The sequence below is a fragment of the Uloborus diversus genome, unplaced genomic scaffold, assembly GCF_026930045.1.
Source record: "Uloborus diversus isolate 005 unplaced genomic scaffold, Udiv.v.3.1 scaffold_15, whole genome shotgun sequence".
Taxonomy (NCBI): domain Eukaryota; kingdom Metazoa; phylum Arthropoda; class Arachnida; order Araneae; family Uloboridae; genus Uloborus; species Uloborus diversus.
The window spans coordinates 606,769-622,063 of NW_026558209.1; the positions used below are offsets into that span (position 1 = coordinate 606,769).

At 34.0% G+C, this 15,295-nt stretch overlaps 1 protein-coding gene across 1 annotated transcript in view; it reads left to right on the plus strand.

Moving 5' to 3' along the window:
* The window catches only part of LOC129233019 (alpha-soluble NSF attachment protein-like), a 39,478-nt gene extending 25,175 nt beyond the window's left edge, over positions 1-14,303 (plus strand). The window contains exons 7-10 of the mRNA XM_054867100.1: positions 394-472; positions 6,243-6,347; positions 10,881-10,949; positions 14,154-14,303. Coding sequence (XP_054723075.1) covers positions 394-472; positions 6,243-6,347; positions 10,881-10,949; positions 14,154-14,303 — 403 coding nt within the window. The remainder of the gene's footprint in view (positions 1-393; positions 473-6,242; positions 6,348-10,880; positions 10,950-14,153) is intronic.
* The last annotated feature ends 992 nt before the right edge of the window (positions 14,304-15,295 follow it).

Here is a 15,295-nt window from a genome sequence, read left to right on the forward strand (position 1 = left end):
GAAGTTTGGGGTGAAGTGTGACACTTTGTGATAAAGAATGCTGATGGTCAAATATATTGAAAAAAAGTGTGACATCATTTAATGACACTCCATTAGTACTCCTTCAAAATCTCATTTTACTCCTTCAAAACTCCTCCAAAACTCCTTCCTTCATTTATTTCTGAAATTAGGTCACGAACCCCAGTCACTTTCGTCTGGTCAGGCGCTAATTCTGTATTAGCTACCTTTGTTTAGCACTCTTGGCTTCCTTAAGAGGTTTTCCACCTCCAGCTCAGTTAATTCCTATGCCGGGCTGATGAGTGCTAATAAGCACGAAACTGCAGTCCTCGGCTGGAATTGACTGAGCTGGCGGGGTATTTCATGTATTGATTGTATTCTTTGTTATGTTTGCAGCTCTGCCAACAAATGCATGCTGGCGTCGCCATCGCTGCCCAACTCGAGCAACACGAAGGCTATCAACATTTACGAGCAGGTAAATTTGCGGATACCTATCATCGGTGATCATTATTTAGCGATTGTGCATGCAAAATGTGTAGCTCCGTTTGTTTTTTGTTAACGGAAAGTACCTGGACAATATTTTTTGTCAAATTGTGTCTAAAATATACTTGAAAAGCTTCACGTTAACGAAATATTATGTACTCGACCTTCTTATAACACTAAAGTACCAAACAAAGAAGATTCTGAATGTAATTAAATCAACATTTTGCTTTAAACTATCTGTTACGTTTGTTTCCACTATACAATTTTCTTGTCAGTAATTAAAATATTTTGACCTTAGTTTTGCTATGGTGAAATCGGTTTTTAACCGAATACTTCCTTTCATACTATGATGCGTTTCACGATTTTATCCCAATCGAGATTTTCTTTTTGAATAAGTACTTTTAGTTTTTACGCCAGAAAATGCTACATACAGCATGATATCCATCAAAACTGATGATCCACAAACCATTCCAACAAATGATAACAACTGTCTTAACAAAACATAAACAATCTCAAGACATACACTTCTTCGAAATAAAATTTAGATGCGTGATTTAAAAAACATGTTAAACTATTTGAAGTGTAAAAAGAAAATAAATAAATAAAATAAAATAAAATAGGATGGTCAAGCAATAGTTTCACTTAAAAAAGAAAAAAAGCCTTACATCGACTTACATAATGCTTTTGAATTTGTTTTCAGCCAAGTGTGTTTGAAATTAGCCAAAGTGGCCAATATCAGCCAAGCCTGGCAACCCTAAGCAAGTATAAAATTTTAAAGCGAGAAGAGACAAATTTTCATTGTTATGGTTGCAAATCGTCTGCCTGATGCGTCAACTCACAGTTTACTTCAAGGCTTAACTCAATTTGACTTTATATTAAAAAACTGTTTTTTGTAAAAAATCGCGTTTTTACAGAAAAAACACTGATGTAGATGAACTTAGAATGCAAAACTACAATTAAATCCAAAATTTCGTTCAAATCGTTAGAGCCGTTTCCGAGATAAGAAATATATATATATACCCACAAGAATTGCTCGTTTAGAGATATAAGACGAAGTACAGCAATAACTCCTGTAAGGGGCAACTCTATTTAAGGGATACTTTTTTCTGGTCCCCGTCCCTTTTGAATTGGGACCTCCACGTATTTGTCTCTGGATAAGGGACAGTTACAGAGAAAACTTACGACAACTAATGTACCAATGCATCGTACAAAGTCATACCTGCCAACCCTTCCGGATTTCCCGGAAGTTTTACGGATTTTTATGTCCTTTTCCGTTTTTCCGGTTATGAGCAAAATCTTCTGGATTTTTCGTGTTTTGTAGGAAAAAAAGTGTATCTCTCCAATTTTGGTGCTAACAATACTTTTGTGGAATGCGGCACCGCGTTTTAGGCCAAGTAGCCAAGGAAAGGTTGCCGTAGGAGAATGGCATGAAAAGAAGTGAGGCAAGATAATGACATTACGGAGTGATACAGCGCATGACTTCATCGGGATCCAATCAAAGCAAGCGTTGCGGCGTGCAACTAGGGGCACAATTTCGGAGCCAATTATCTTCTCCTTCTCTCAATTCGAGCTGTTTTTGCTTCGTTCTTTTTTTAAGATGAGTAACAAATGTTATTTCCAAACTTTTAAAGAAAGCAATAAAAGTAATATTTACCAAACGAAAGTAAGTTCAATTGATATGAAATTCATAACTAATATATTGTTAAATAAAAAGAAGATAGGGGTTTTGTTTGATTTTATTTTGCGTTAAAATCTTGTGGATAAAAATAAAAAAATCTTCCGAATTTTTTTTCTCGGAGGTTGGCAGGTATGCAAAGTATTGAATTTACTGGAATTTTAAAATCTGAAATTTAAATGGTGAAAGTTTGACGTTAACGTGTACAAATATGATGTACTGTGAAATTTTTTCTCAAATTTGTATGAATGTTTCCCCCTCTTAGTAATTTTTTCAAGTAGACTAACGGCCGAAGGATAATCAAGGGTGCATGAGTAGCTTCGTGTAAAAACTTGAAATGTGAACTCTGATTGAAATTGATATACAGTAGAAGACCGTTATAAGGCACACCTTGGGACCACAGCTTTTGCGTTATACAGGTTTTTGCGTTATATAGATCATCTCACAAATTTTGAAACTAACATTCAGAATATATTTATATATTAGCACTTCAGAATGAGTTTTATCTGCAATGAGTATTAAAGCACCAACATTACAATGAGTTATTCACAAATAAATATGTTTCACAATCAAAATCCTGCACTTCTGCTAGCTTCATGGTTTGCATAACAGCTGCCTTTTCAAGAGCCATCTGATATTTTCTGTTTACAGTGAGTACTAATTTTCAATTTAAAAGCTTTGAATTAAGATGGAAAGATGAAAAACTTTCAAGATTTAATTTGCCTAACCATTTTTATGTTTGCAAAGCAAAACAGAGGGATTTTTTTAAGCTTCAAAACCTATTGTTTACTTTAGAAAAGTTGTGCGGTTTATAGAGAATTTCGTTATATAGGTCGGCGTTATAATGGTCTTCTACTGTATTAAATTTTAAATTGCATGTGAAATCGAACAAGTTCATGTACATTCATGTTCAGTCATGGAATTTCTTCAAAATAATTCATTTAACAAAACTATACCATTGCCAACTTTTTTAAATTGAATTTTAACTATTTAAAGAATAACATTTGAAATTTAATTATTTTTGAATTTCATTCAATATAATTAAATTTCAAATGTTATGAATTATGAAATATTATGAAAATGAAATGGTATAATTAAATTTCAAATGTCATTTTTAGCATTTATCTTAAACGCAGGGTTCGTACGGGTCATGGAAATCCTGGAAAGTCATGGAAAAAAAAATAAACAAACTTCAGACCTGGAAAAATCATGGAAAATTAATATTTTCATTATAAGTCATGGAAATTTATTTTAAGTCATGGAAAAATGTCTTGGGCAGTAATAAAGAACAGTAGAAAATTAAAATTTTGAGTGATTCAACCATATTGCATGTAAAAGCTATTAATACTTGAAAATTGAACGATCTCAAAAACGAATCTGAGTTTAGGAATCCTATTGCATCCGCTTCTGTAACACTCGCCCCGCCTTTTTTTGTAATGTGATTTTACTGCTGAAACATTTCTAATTTTAAATTCACCATTATTTTTAGAACTTATATGTTTCATTCTGTAATAGTGGGATTAGCATGTTCTTGATTTTACCACGCCCACTCAAAAAGTGTAATTTAATTGCATCCGAGTTTATTTAAACCACTTGTAATTGTCGGAGTTTATCTTAATTTGTTTAAAGCTTTAGAAAATGAAGACTTTAATCGGACGATAAAACATACAAATAGGAGAATTCTAATAGTCATTGGTGCCAAACGTGCAGCTCGCAAAATTGGTCCATGTGGCCAGCTGCAATATCTGGTTTAGAAAAATGAATTTACTGATAAACATGACTTAACTTCAATGAATGAAAATACTGTTACATGGATGATTAGAAGCACTGTTGACACCAAATGGGCAATATTTCTTTTTGAAGTTAATTTACGATCGGAAACTTAGTAATAACTTATTCCACTTTTGTCCCCTTCATTACTATTTTGCCCTATTTATTAAATAATTATTAGACATTTAAACATTAGTGTATTACATTCACTATATTTTTACTTAACTAAAGTTTATATGATAAAGACAAATAAGAATAGTTTAGTTTCTGCAGTGTGCACTGATATTTTTTTTTAGTCAAGTGCTTTGATGAGGTAGTGGCATTCTTATAAAAGTTTTGCTAATGCCCACTTCCGAAAATTGGCAGGTTTGACATTAAGTAGTACCATTCTCTTTGTTTAACAAAGTCATGAAAATTTTTATGAAGTCATGAGAAAGTCTTGGAAAAGCGAATATTTCCAGGAGGATGAGAGGTTTAATGTCCCAGAAACGCGAGGAGTTAAATGCGAGGAGATAAGCCTTTTACGTTTCGTCTTCAAAGTCGAATGCACGTCCTTCGGTTTCTCCCCTGTCGGAAGAGCGCATGACGTCACTTCCTGTGCCATTTGACGTCACAAGCACTTGAACTTTAAAAATTAATTTAAAAAGAACTACTTATCGCATCGCAAAATTTTTTTCACCTATGATGTTCATACATGTTACTCTATCATATAAAGGGTGTCCCAAAATTAACGCAAGATTTGAATTTGCCGCCATTTTTGCAATAAATTGTGGGCAATCTTGAAAAAAGGACAATTTGGCAGCTGAGGGTCTAGGGTTATTACAAATGGAGCGTTTCCGATTCCATAATGCGTTTTCATTATCGAACAATGATTTGAAAAATAATGAAAGTTTGGGCGGGTCGAGCGGTTTACTGTTATTGGCGCTCGATATCGCAATTAGGTAATGCGCGGGTGGTTGTGGGATTGCCGACATAGACGTTTGACTTCAAATAACCCCATAGGGAGAAGTCTAATGATGTAAAATCACACGATCTGGGGTACAATTCGTATCACCGAAACGAGGGAGTACACGAACAGGAAATGCCTTATGCAGTGATTGAATTGTTTCGCCGGCTGTATAATAGCATAACACTCCATTTTTACTAACCCTAAACTCCCAGCTGTCAAATTGTTCTTTTTCCGTGGCTGCCAATAATTCATAGCAAAAATTGTGGCAAATTCAAATCTTGCGTTAATTTTGGGACACCCAGGGGTCGAAGTGGTCCTATATATCCTATATTTCCTATATTTTCAAAAAAAGTATGAAAATGGTCCTATATTTCCTATATTTTTGGAAAATGTCCTATATTTCCTATATTCCTGTTTTTTATCCAATTTATTTCCTTAAAACAACAGTAAACAAACTATCTGACTTCAGATTTTTCGTCGAAAGTACGTGTGCAACGAATTTCAAATTAAAAAACACAACTCACTAAATCCTGCAACAGGCATCTTCTCTCATTGGCCACAGCAATATGACGTCACTTTAGTGGGTGGAGTTTCGAGAACGAATTCTGAAGTTGGTTTTAGAATTTTGCGTTTGGCAACAGCAGTTTGTTTTGTTTTCCAGCGTGGTATTTTTGGTTTTGTTTTCGTGCTTTTTTTTTTTTGGTTTTTGTTTTCGCGGGTATATTTTCGTGTTCAGTGCATTTTCTGATCGGAATGTTATAATAGTCTTTTTGCAATCTTTTCTTTTCGTGGAATTTTATAGAACAAAATATTTATGTTTGTGCTACAAAGCATTGGTTATTTCCTGTAAGTTCTCAACACAAAGACGGTTTTTATTTATTTATATAAGTTATGTTTGAGACACTTCTATCCCTGCAAAAATTGTGAGTTGCTATGTTAATTATCAATAAATTTCACTTTGTTCTTTTTTTTTTTGTCTACAAAGTACACTTTTTTCAAAAATTATTCTTTCAACTACAGGAAAGTCATTTCAGGTGTAAGTTATAATTTTTTTTGAAGGTTTTTTATAAAACAAAATCATTGATAAGAATAAATAAATAATATGTATGTATTATTTTATTTTTCATAGCGAAACTATTCATATAATGTGTCCTATATTTGTCCTATATTTTTTGTGGAAAATGTCCTATGTGTGACAAGTCGATCACTTCTACCCCTGGACACCTTTTAAAAAGAAAATCGAAAACTTCCCTATTGTGGAAAAATTCAATGCACGTCATATTATTCATGTTAGAAAAGTTGTCACACAGTGTTATCGATATAAATACTGTACATGATGTAATTTTAATGAGCTTTTTTAAATTCAAGGTCGGGGAGGCCTCCCTCGCCAGTCCCTTGATGAAGTACAGTGCCAAAGAATACTACTTCTGTGCTGCTCTTTTACATTTATGTGTTGATATTTTGAATGCTCAGGTAAATGGACTGCAAAAAATAATTGATTCAGCAATAATTTTGTTTTATTAAGGTATCCGACTAGGTTCGGAGCAGTTTTTTTTAAAAAACACTATTATGAAATAATATTAATGTTTTTTTAGAAGCAGAATGATCTTAAAACATGTATTTTTCTTAAAAAAATAAACTAAAATATCAATAACTTTTTTTAAATGGGGGATTTTTTTGGCAAAAATGACTGAAAATTACCAGTTAGGAGAAACACTGTATTAATAAAAATTAACTAGCTATACACAATTTGCTTAGATTTTTTCGCATGTATAAATATTTCACATGAAACAGACCGCAGGTTAAGAAATATTTCAAGAATTTTCAGGTTTATGACAAATTACGTGACTTTATCCGGGAATTTCTCAAAAATTTGTCACTTTTTTTTGGTAAAAAAGCTATAAATCAAAAAATATTTCATCATTTACATAGTCTGTGGTCTATTCCACTCACAAGTACTTACAGGACAGGCATGCCAAATTTCATGCTTGAATACTGAATAGAATTTGCAAAATCATGTTTTCCGTAGCCAGTATCGAGAAATAATTGTATTCTTCAAAAAAAACGTAAGATTAGACTTAACACGCGTTATACTGCAGACACTTAGTATTCAAATGCTTATAACGTGAGTTCTAATTCGCGTAGATTATAAAACCAAAATGTTTCATGATCTTAAAGAATAGGGCTGTTGAATAAAACTATTTTGAGAAAAAGTGAATTTTGATCGAAAATCGCCTTTTCATGCCTTAAGGAAGCATTTTTATACATCGTAAATGGCATGCATGGTGTGAGCATCAAGTGTAGTGAAATTAGACTGACTACACCGCTAGTAGAAGTGAACCTGCAAAACATGTCCACAGCCTGAAGCTGAAGAAAACGAAAAACACGTGGGGCATTTTTCCTCAAGGAAAATCTGTATTTATTATCTTCAGAGATTGCTTAAGTTGTAGAACAACATCTTCATTAATATTTAAAAAACATTTTGAAAAATAAATATATCAGCCACTATGACACAACGAAACAAAGTTCAATTTATGAACATGCTGGTTCCATGGAATATAAAGCATTTCGGTAACACACAAAATAGGCCTAAAGGCATTTTAGAACTTTAAAATTGACATCACGTTGTATTACAACCTGTCAGGAGTAAAGAGCACTGGCAGACGTCACGAAATTACAACAAATTACTACATTCAACTCATGACGGCTGTGAGAGGTGAGAGAGAGTGAAAAAGATCGCTCAAAGTATTTAAGGTATTCACATGGCTTTCAAATTAAGAATATGCAAAACACAAGATGTGTTGCCAATGCAAGAAAGTTAAAGATGTGTTGCCAATCAAAAAGTAACTCAATCAAAAAAAAAACTCTCGCGGTTATAAGATACAATGAACTGGTGACTCGATTCACCCAAAAGTTCATTCATTTGACTGAGTTATCGCGACCGATCACACGAATGACGTCACAACGTGATGCAATGTTTACATCAAAAAAGGACTCGGGTTCGATCCTCACTGGTCGAAGACCCACCATCGTCATTAATGGTGACTGGGCGACGTTAAATATGCTCGTGGTCACAATGTCCTCCAAGTGAAACGATACCTCTGGGGGGTGCCAGACTAGGAAGTTATTCGGCTCCTGGCCTGGTTTTAAATTGTCTCTCGAACTGTCCATAGATGGCACCACCATCTATTGTGTTGTCTTTGTGCTGTCCTGGAAAAACAAAATCCTGGAAACATTCTGCATGATGCAAAAACGTATTTTTAATGATTCTTTTTTTTATTTTTCAAATTAAGTGATTCTTCCACTTTTTGTGAAAATTTAAATTAAAAATCCAACACATGGTTATTCAATCAAAACAGAATTTGAGATTAAGTTTCTCCGGCCGCTGACACAGCTCTATTTGTCGAAAGCTCGAGGTTTTCGCTCAGAAATGAAGCGATCCAAAGTTCAATTAAAAGGCTTTGATCTACAAACTGTAAGATTGCAGTAGTCTGACACTGTATGGAGCAGATAAGACTAAATTTATATCAGACTAGCAAAAGTACCCGGCGTTGCCCGGGTCAGTAATAGTTACGAGAAACAATCGTTACTTGCCTTTGTTTTCTGTTTTAAGCGAAAGAATTCAAAACAAACCTTTTTGACGTGATTAAAAATCGAGCTTCTTCCTTACTCATAAAACTAAAATAGCAATAAGCATAAAGAACGAAATAGTATTCATTTAAAAACGAAAGCACGACATTTAAACGTATACAAATTTGAAGAATTTTCGAAATATGAAATTAAACTTTACGGTTAAAAAGATTTATCTGTTAGTACTTTTTTTTTACATCTAAAACCTTCTCTGTATGGCTATTGATGTACGAACTGTTTTAAAAAATGTAGCCGCCCGTGTTCCCCTTACACTTGCTTTAGTTATTTTGGGAAATTTCAAATATTGTGGGCACTTGGTGCGGTTTAAAATGTTACCAAATTTGCGAGAATCATTTTGGGACACCTTCGATAATACTCCCCCCTCTTGCTAATTTTTATTATAGAAATATTGTCACCAGATGCTGAGATACTTTTGGTCAAAATAAAATGGCGCTGAACGGTTTCATCCGAAAGGTTTCCAAAATAAGTAGTAAAATTTGGCGATTGTTTGAAATTGTGCAAAAATAAAAATTTATGGAAGTTTTTTTGCTCTTTATGGATTTGCCTTATTTAGCTGCTGGATTATTTTACACAGTAAAAAAAGTTTTTTTAAAAGATTCTTTGATTGGCGATATTTTGTTTGCATGGTGTAAGCTGAGAAACATTATGACGTAGCCTTTGGCTTCAAAAACAGCGACAGTTGGAAAAACTACCAAATGCATCAGCTACTGAATCTTTCTGCAAAAATTTTGGCGATATTTATGCTGATTGATTGGATAGTGAGTAAGTGTCCCAATCCGCATAAATAATAATAAAAAAACCCTTTAATTACATTTAAGTTCGGTTTAAATGGAAAATGATCAGCCAAATCCATTTATTTTTAGCCAATCTTGTGGAAAAACGTTACTTTAAGATTTGACTTGAGAAAAGCCTCAAAATGTCAGACGAAACACAAAAATATTCAACAGTACGACAATTCTAGCTATCGACTGGGAGTTGAGATGATACGCTAAATAATGAATTGGATTGGTGAAAGCCTTCGAACGGGGAACAAAAAAGCTCATAACTCGTTTTTTATACAACTTAGAAACTTCGAACAGATGTTATCTTCAGCAGAAAAATTGGCGCTTTCGATAGACACATAATGTTGATATGTGCACGTTTTTTTCCACCCCCACATTGGGGCATTGGTGCGAAAATTGGGACTAAAATTGGAATAGAAAAGGAACTATCAATCGGATTTTTTTCCAACTGGTCGATAAACCTTCCCAGTTCCAAAATGAACAAACGGTGAAAGTTTCAGCCAAATCTGCCGGGTAGTTTCTGAGATCTTAGGGAACACATTTACCAACATCCATTTATATATATATATATAGATTTTTGACAATCTACAGTATTTATAAAACATTTTCACACTCTACCACGAAGCTTATGGCCCTTAAAGGATTAATGGGATAGCTACCAAAGCGAATATCTCATAGACTAATAATAAGAGTAGACCGAGCTTTCCCAGATTTGCTGATGAAGAAATTGGTTCATGGATACATCATGTGACTGTTGGGAGGCTTGGCGAAAACTTTGGCGGCATGGTTGCTAGATGGCAACATTATCTATAGTTTGGCACTCGACATACATTTTAAGACGTAATGTGTTTCCATTATAATTTTTTTCCAGGTGCAGAGATTGAACTGTTTTTCTGTTAGTTATGCATTATTTTGACATTAGCAATTAGTCTTTGATCACAGTTTTCAGTAACTTTTATTTCACTCGGAACTGCTACGTCAGCGATGGCGTGAACGTAATGGCGTAAACGTTTTGCGTAAACGCAAAAATGTACTAATCGGTATCTTAAATTGAAATTGTAGGTAAAAATCTTACCGTTTGCCGATTCTTCTTGGTCGCTTGCATCTTTTATTGCTTAGAGAGTTATTGAAATTGAATAAAGAAAATGCACAATACTATCTAAACGAAAAACTCGCTATATTAACAAAATATTTACAACTTAGAATAAGAAATTTACGAATCGGACTCCATAAAAGATCATTCTTCCGTATTCCATCAATTCTATTTATTTTATTTCTGGCGGGCATTGATCGTCTGCTACGATCAACGCCCGCTGTTGCTAGGATATCCACCAGTCACATGGTTTGGTTTATGAGCAGCAAAAGGGTTGCCATAGCTCGGTCTATTCTTATTATTAGTCTATGGAATACCTGCAAAAATATAGTTTTCGTGAGCATTGGTGAATAGTATTTAAGTGCACTTGACAAATACAATAGTGGCAGGTCCATTGATTTTGAAATTTGTAGGAAATATTGTTTAATTTTTTCTTTTATGGTAAACTTCTATTTCTGACTCCCAACCTTTTTCTTGCAGCATGCTATCAAGAAGTACGAAGAAATCTGTCCTTCGTTCCATGACTCCAGGGAATGCAAATTTGTTATGGTATGGAAAACAATCTTTTCAGGGTTTGAAATAGGGTTCAATTTCTAGGGGGGCATGCCCCCCTTTACTTCAGATTCCAGGGGGGATTTTTTGAATTTGGGGGAGAATTTTTATAAGTTGTGAAAATTTTTTTATAATTCATTTTTATTTCATTTTTCTATTTATTTATTTTTAAATTATAATATTTTTAGTGTAATATGAACCCCATTTTCAAACAATTATTCAGTAATTTTGCAATTTTATGTTATTTCATTTTTAATAAAATATTTTACAACTAAATAACATACTCATATGCTCAATTTATTTTTTTAAACAGTCCATTTTCTGGATCTAATTATGCGAATGGGGTTCGGTCCCCGTTGTTTAGAACAATATTTCTACTGCACAAAGACTTTTTTTCTGGCGATTAAAAAGTTAAAGTAAAAAACTGCCTATACCTTTCGAAAACGGACTGTCGTTTCCAGCAGCTTTCGAATCGCATTTCGACCGGCGGATCGGAATCGGTTTGTTGGGCAATTCACACTGATAGCTCAATCAAAACCCGAAGTTCAAAGGACTAAAAGCAGGTTCTAAGTAAGCAAACCCAACTGAAAATTTGTGGAACGATCTGCTCGGGAAGAAGGGACATACAGACACATATTTAACAATTAAATAAACATTTTTATTAAACAATAAATGTGTCAAAACATGGAAATAATAACAAGTGTAAATAAAAATCACGTTCCCCAACAATTGAATAAAAAAATCCCCCCAAAAATATCAGTAGGAAACATTTCTTAAAAATAGTATTGTTTAAAGTTCCGGTAAAATTTATATGACTAGATTAATAGAAGTACAACCTTGAGTCCAATGCCAAAAAACAGAATAGTTCATACGAACGAATTAAAAGTTCATACCCATGGTTGCCACACTTCCGTCCAAGGGACGGAATTCCGTCTTTTTGAAAATTTCGGCCATCGGATTTTTTTTCCATGTTCAAAATGATTTTTCTAGATGAAACAAATCTTTACTTTTGAATCTCTCACTCTCAAAAAAGGTCTTATTTTTCTGAGGACAAAAAACTGGCCCATCTGCTAAAGTTAAAAAGATAAGCTGTTTTTTTTCCCCCAAAAAATAATTAAATAGGTCACTCAATCTGTTGATTTCAACCATTCTTATCTTAATCTGGAAAATTTTATTAAAGTTTTTATCACAATGCATCTTATAGCCGAGAATCTCATACCTGAATTTTGTTTAATTACTATTTTATTTATTTATTTTTTTTTTTGTATGAAATATGAACTATTTATGTAACATGAACTATAAAATCTGAAGCTTTTTTTCTGCAGTAGCAAATAGTAAGTTTTTTTTAATTGTATTTTATTATTAAGTTCTTTTTCTGCTTTTACCTTCTAAAAATCTTGGACAATGATATGTTATTTTTTTTTATTTAGGTTTTAATTTTTACTTAATCTTACAATTTGGTTTTACTATATAGTTACAGCATCAAGAATTAGCATTATTATATATGTCTAAAACATCAAACAAACTAAGCGCTAACATTTTGGTGTCGCGAAATGGAGCCACGCTCTTTTCAGTCGTCGCCAATTTTTAGAGTGGCAGCCATGTTCATACCAAACAAGCTATTCCTTCCTTAAAAGTTGGCACAACATGTGAGGGCGCGATCCACCGATTTGGATCCCATATCGAAATTGTCCGTGACCATTCCATGCCACCGTGCTGAATTCAGAAAAGCAACCTGTCCTCCTGGACAACAGAAACCATCCGTCCATCTAACGGACATCCAATCCAGCTCTCGAGCGTGGACCTTCCATGGTCCTGTTTGCTAGGCCTTTTCACAGCAAAAAAAACAACTTGATTTAAACTCTCAATTTCAGAGAGAAAATCCCTCACTTAAAAAGATAATCTCAAGGCAACAACTGGAACATGCCCGCATTTCTGGCTGGGCTCGACGAAAAACATCCTACGAGGGGCGTTTTTAAAGTAAGTTCCGTTTTGAAATTAAAAAAGAACGAGTACAGATAGAGTAAAGAAATTTATTGCACAAAAATCTACCACCCTCACGCTATTTTTCGACATTGCTCCCGTGATTTTCCGAGCATTTGTCATAGCGTGGTACAGGTTTTTGTATACCTATACGTACAAAGTTGCCGCCCGTGTAGTTGACCTTGAGGACTCCTGGAGGGCTTTGACTGGGACGTTTTTGAACATCCTCTGGTCTGCCCCCACCTCTCTCGCAGCATTTTTCATTTGTTTCGGCATCTGAAGTCTTTCTTAGGTGGTCTGTGGCACAACAGCAATAATAAGCTCAGAGAACATGTTACCCCCATGGTTGACTACACAGGCGGCAATTTTGTATGAATAGGTATACAAAAATCTGTACCACGCTATGACAAATGCTCGGAAAATCACGGGAGCAATGTCGAAAAATAGCGTGAGGGTGGTAGATTTTTGTGCAATAAATTTCTTTGCTCTATCTGTACTCATTCTTTTTTTATTTCAAAATGGAACTTACTTTAAAAACACGCCTCGTACTTCTTTCAAAAAGAATCCACTATACAACGTGGAACTCTGGAGCTCCCAGGCACAATCTCAGCACCTCAGGAAAACATCGGACTGCAGTCACAACATTGTAAAACAAGAGGTGAGACTCCCCCCAAGAAAACTTTCTTTTGCACCTAAAAAAATTCAGTCGCTGGGCATGTTGCAGGCATTGATGTAGGACCTCCATTGTTGCCATTACTTTGTAAACTATCAAAGAATTGTGTCGAGATTGAAAACAAAGCGAAGTTAAGTTAAAATTTAACCAACATGCAAAACCATGCTGGAAAAGATAAAAAAGCAGAACGTGCTTCGAAACTGGTTTACGAATGTCGGGGAAAACGGTCATATTTTACTTCACGTATCACTATGTCATAAAAAAACTTTTATAATTCAGATATTTCCATTCTGTTAATTTAATAATTTATAATTGAAAACTGCGTTCAGTTGAGTCATTGTGATTTTAATTTGAGGTTACCGAAATAAATGCACCTTAATTGGAAAAAAAATCATTATTTTGTGTCTCCTGGATTCTTTTCGGTTATTGTTATCAGTCGGTTATTGTTATCGAATTGTATTTGTCCCAAAGTGATCACATTAATCGGCGCTTACTGTATATGAGGATTTTTTTGTTTAATTTATAATATTTTTTGTTTAATTTAGACGCTTATAGAGAAGTTGGAAGAGCAAGATATCGACGGATTCACCGATGCCGTCAAAGAATACGACTCCATATCCCGCTTAGATTCCTGGTATACCACCATTTTGTTGCGCATCAAAAAAACGTTGCAAGAATCTCCGGATTTGTGTTAAACTCTCGGCTCGATCTCGTGCACATTGCTACCGTTAGATTATACGCAGCTTTCTTTCCAATGAGTATCCAGTATCGTTTAATCACATTTGTTCAAGCTGTGTGACATTTCCTATTTTTATACTTGAAATTTCCTGTTTATTTGTTAACAGGGTTTGTCTGAGCTGTTTTATTTGTGATGCATCTATATGTTTTTTTTTAAATAATTTTCATGTATTATTCTTTAAATTAGTACACTCCCCAAAGCAGAATACTACTAAATTTGCGACGTACGTCGCAGAACAGATGCCTGAGCTGAAGAACCATTCTGTTCAAATGTGAGAGGAAAACTGATCAAATTTTCTGCACAGAAACCGCGGTGCCGAAAATCTGCAGAAACTGTGGTGCAGAAAATCTGTAGAAATTTTCTACAAATATCTTCCAACTCATGCAGAAATTCTGCAGATTTCTTAAAACAGGGATGAGAGTGGTCAGAGAGCAAAAAGGAGGAAATCCAAAGAATTACGTAAAAGGGATGATATCCAAAAATGCATCAAAATAGAACTTGGATTCAAAAATTAAACAAAAAAATGGCTAATTTATCAGTTTTAAAGGTAATACGTATTTAATTAAGTATGAGTAATAATTTTGTACAATTTGCTGCATTGTACCATTTCTTGCAAGGGTGTTTATTCCTTAATAAATCTAAATTTTGAAAAAGAGGCAACAATTTCTAACCCTTGAGTCTTTGAACAAAGGGTTGGGGGAACCAGAGTTCAATCTTGGCTGCATCACACAATAGTGTCAACTTTTCATATTTTTTAGAGAAAATTCATTTTTTTCATTAAAAACATTTGAGTTTATAGTGTTCAACGAGTGAGAACATAAATTTTAAAATTAGATGTTTGTAAAGTAAAAATTTACAACAGAGAGAAAAATCTCAAATTTCTTTATGTGGTAGAACATACTTTTCATAGTAAGAATTGAGAATAAATAAATATATATGTATATAAAC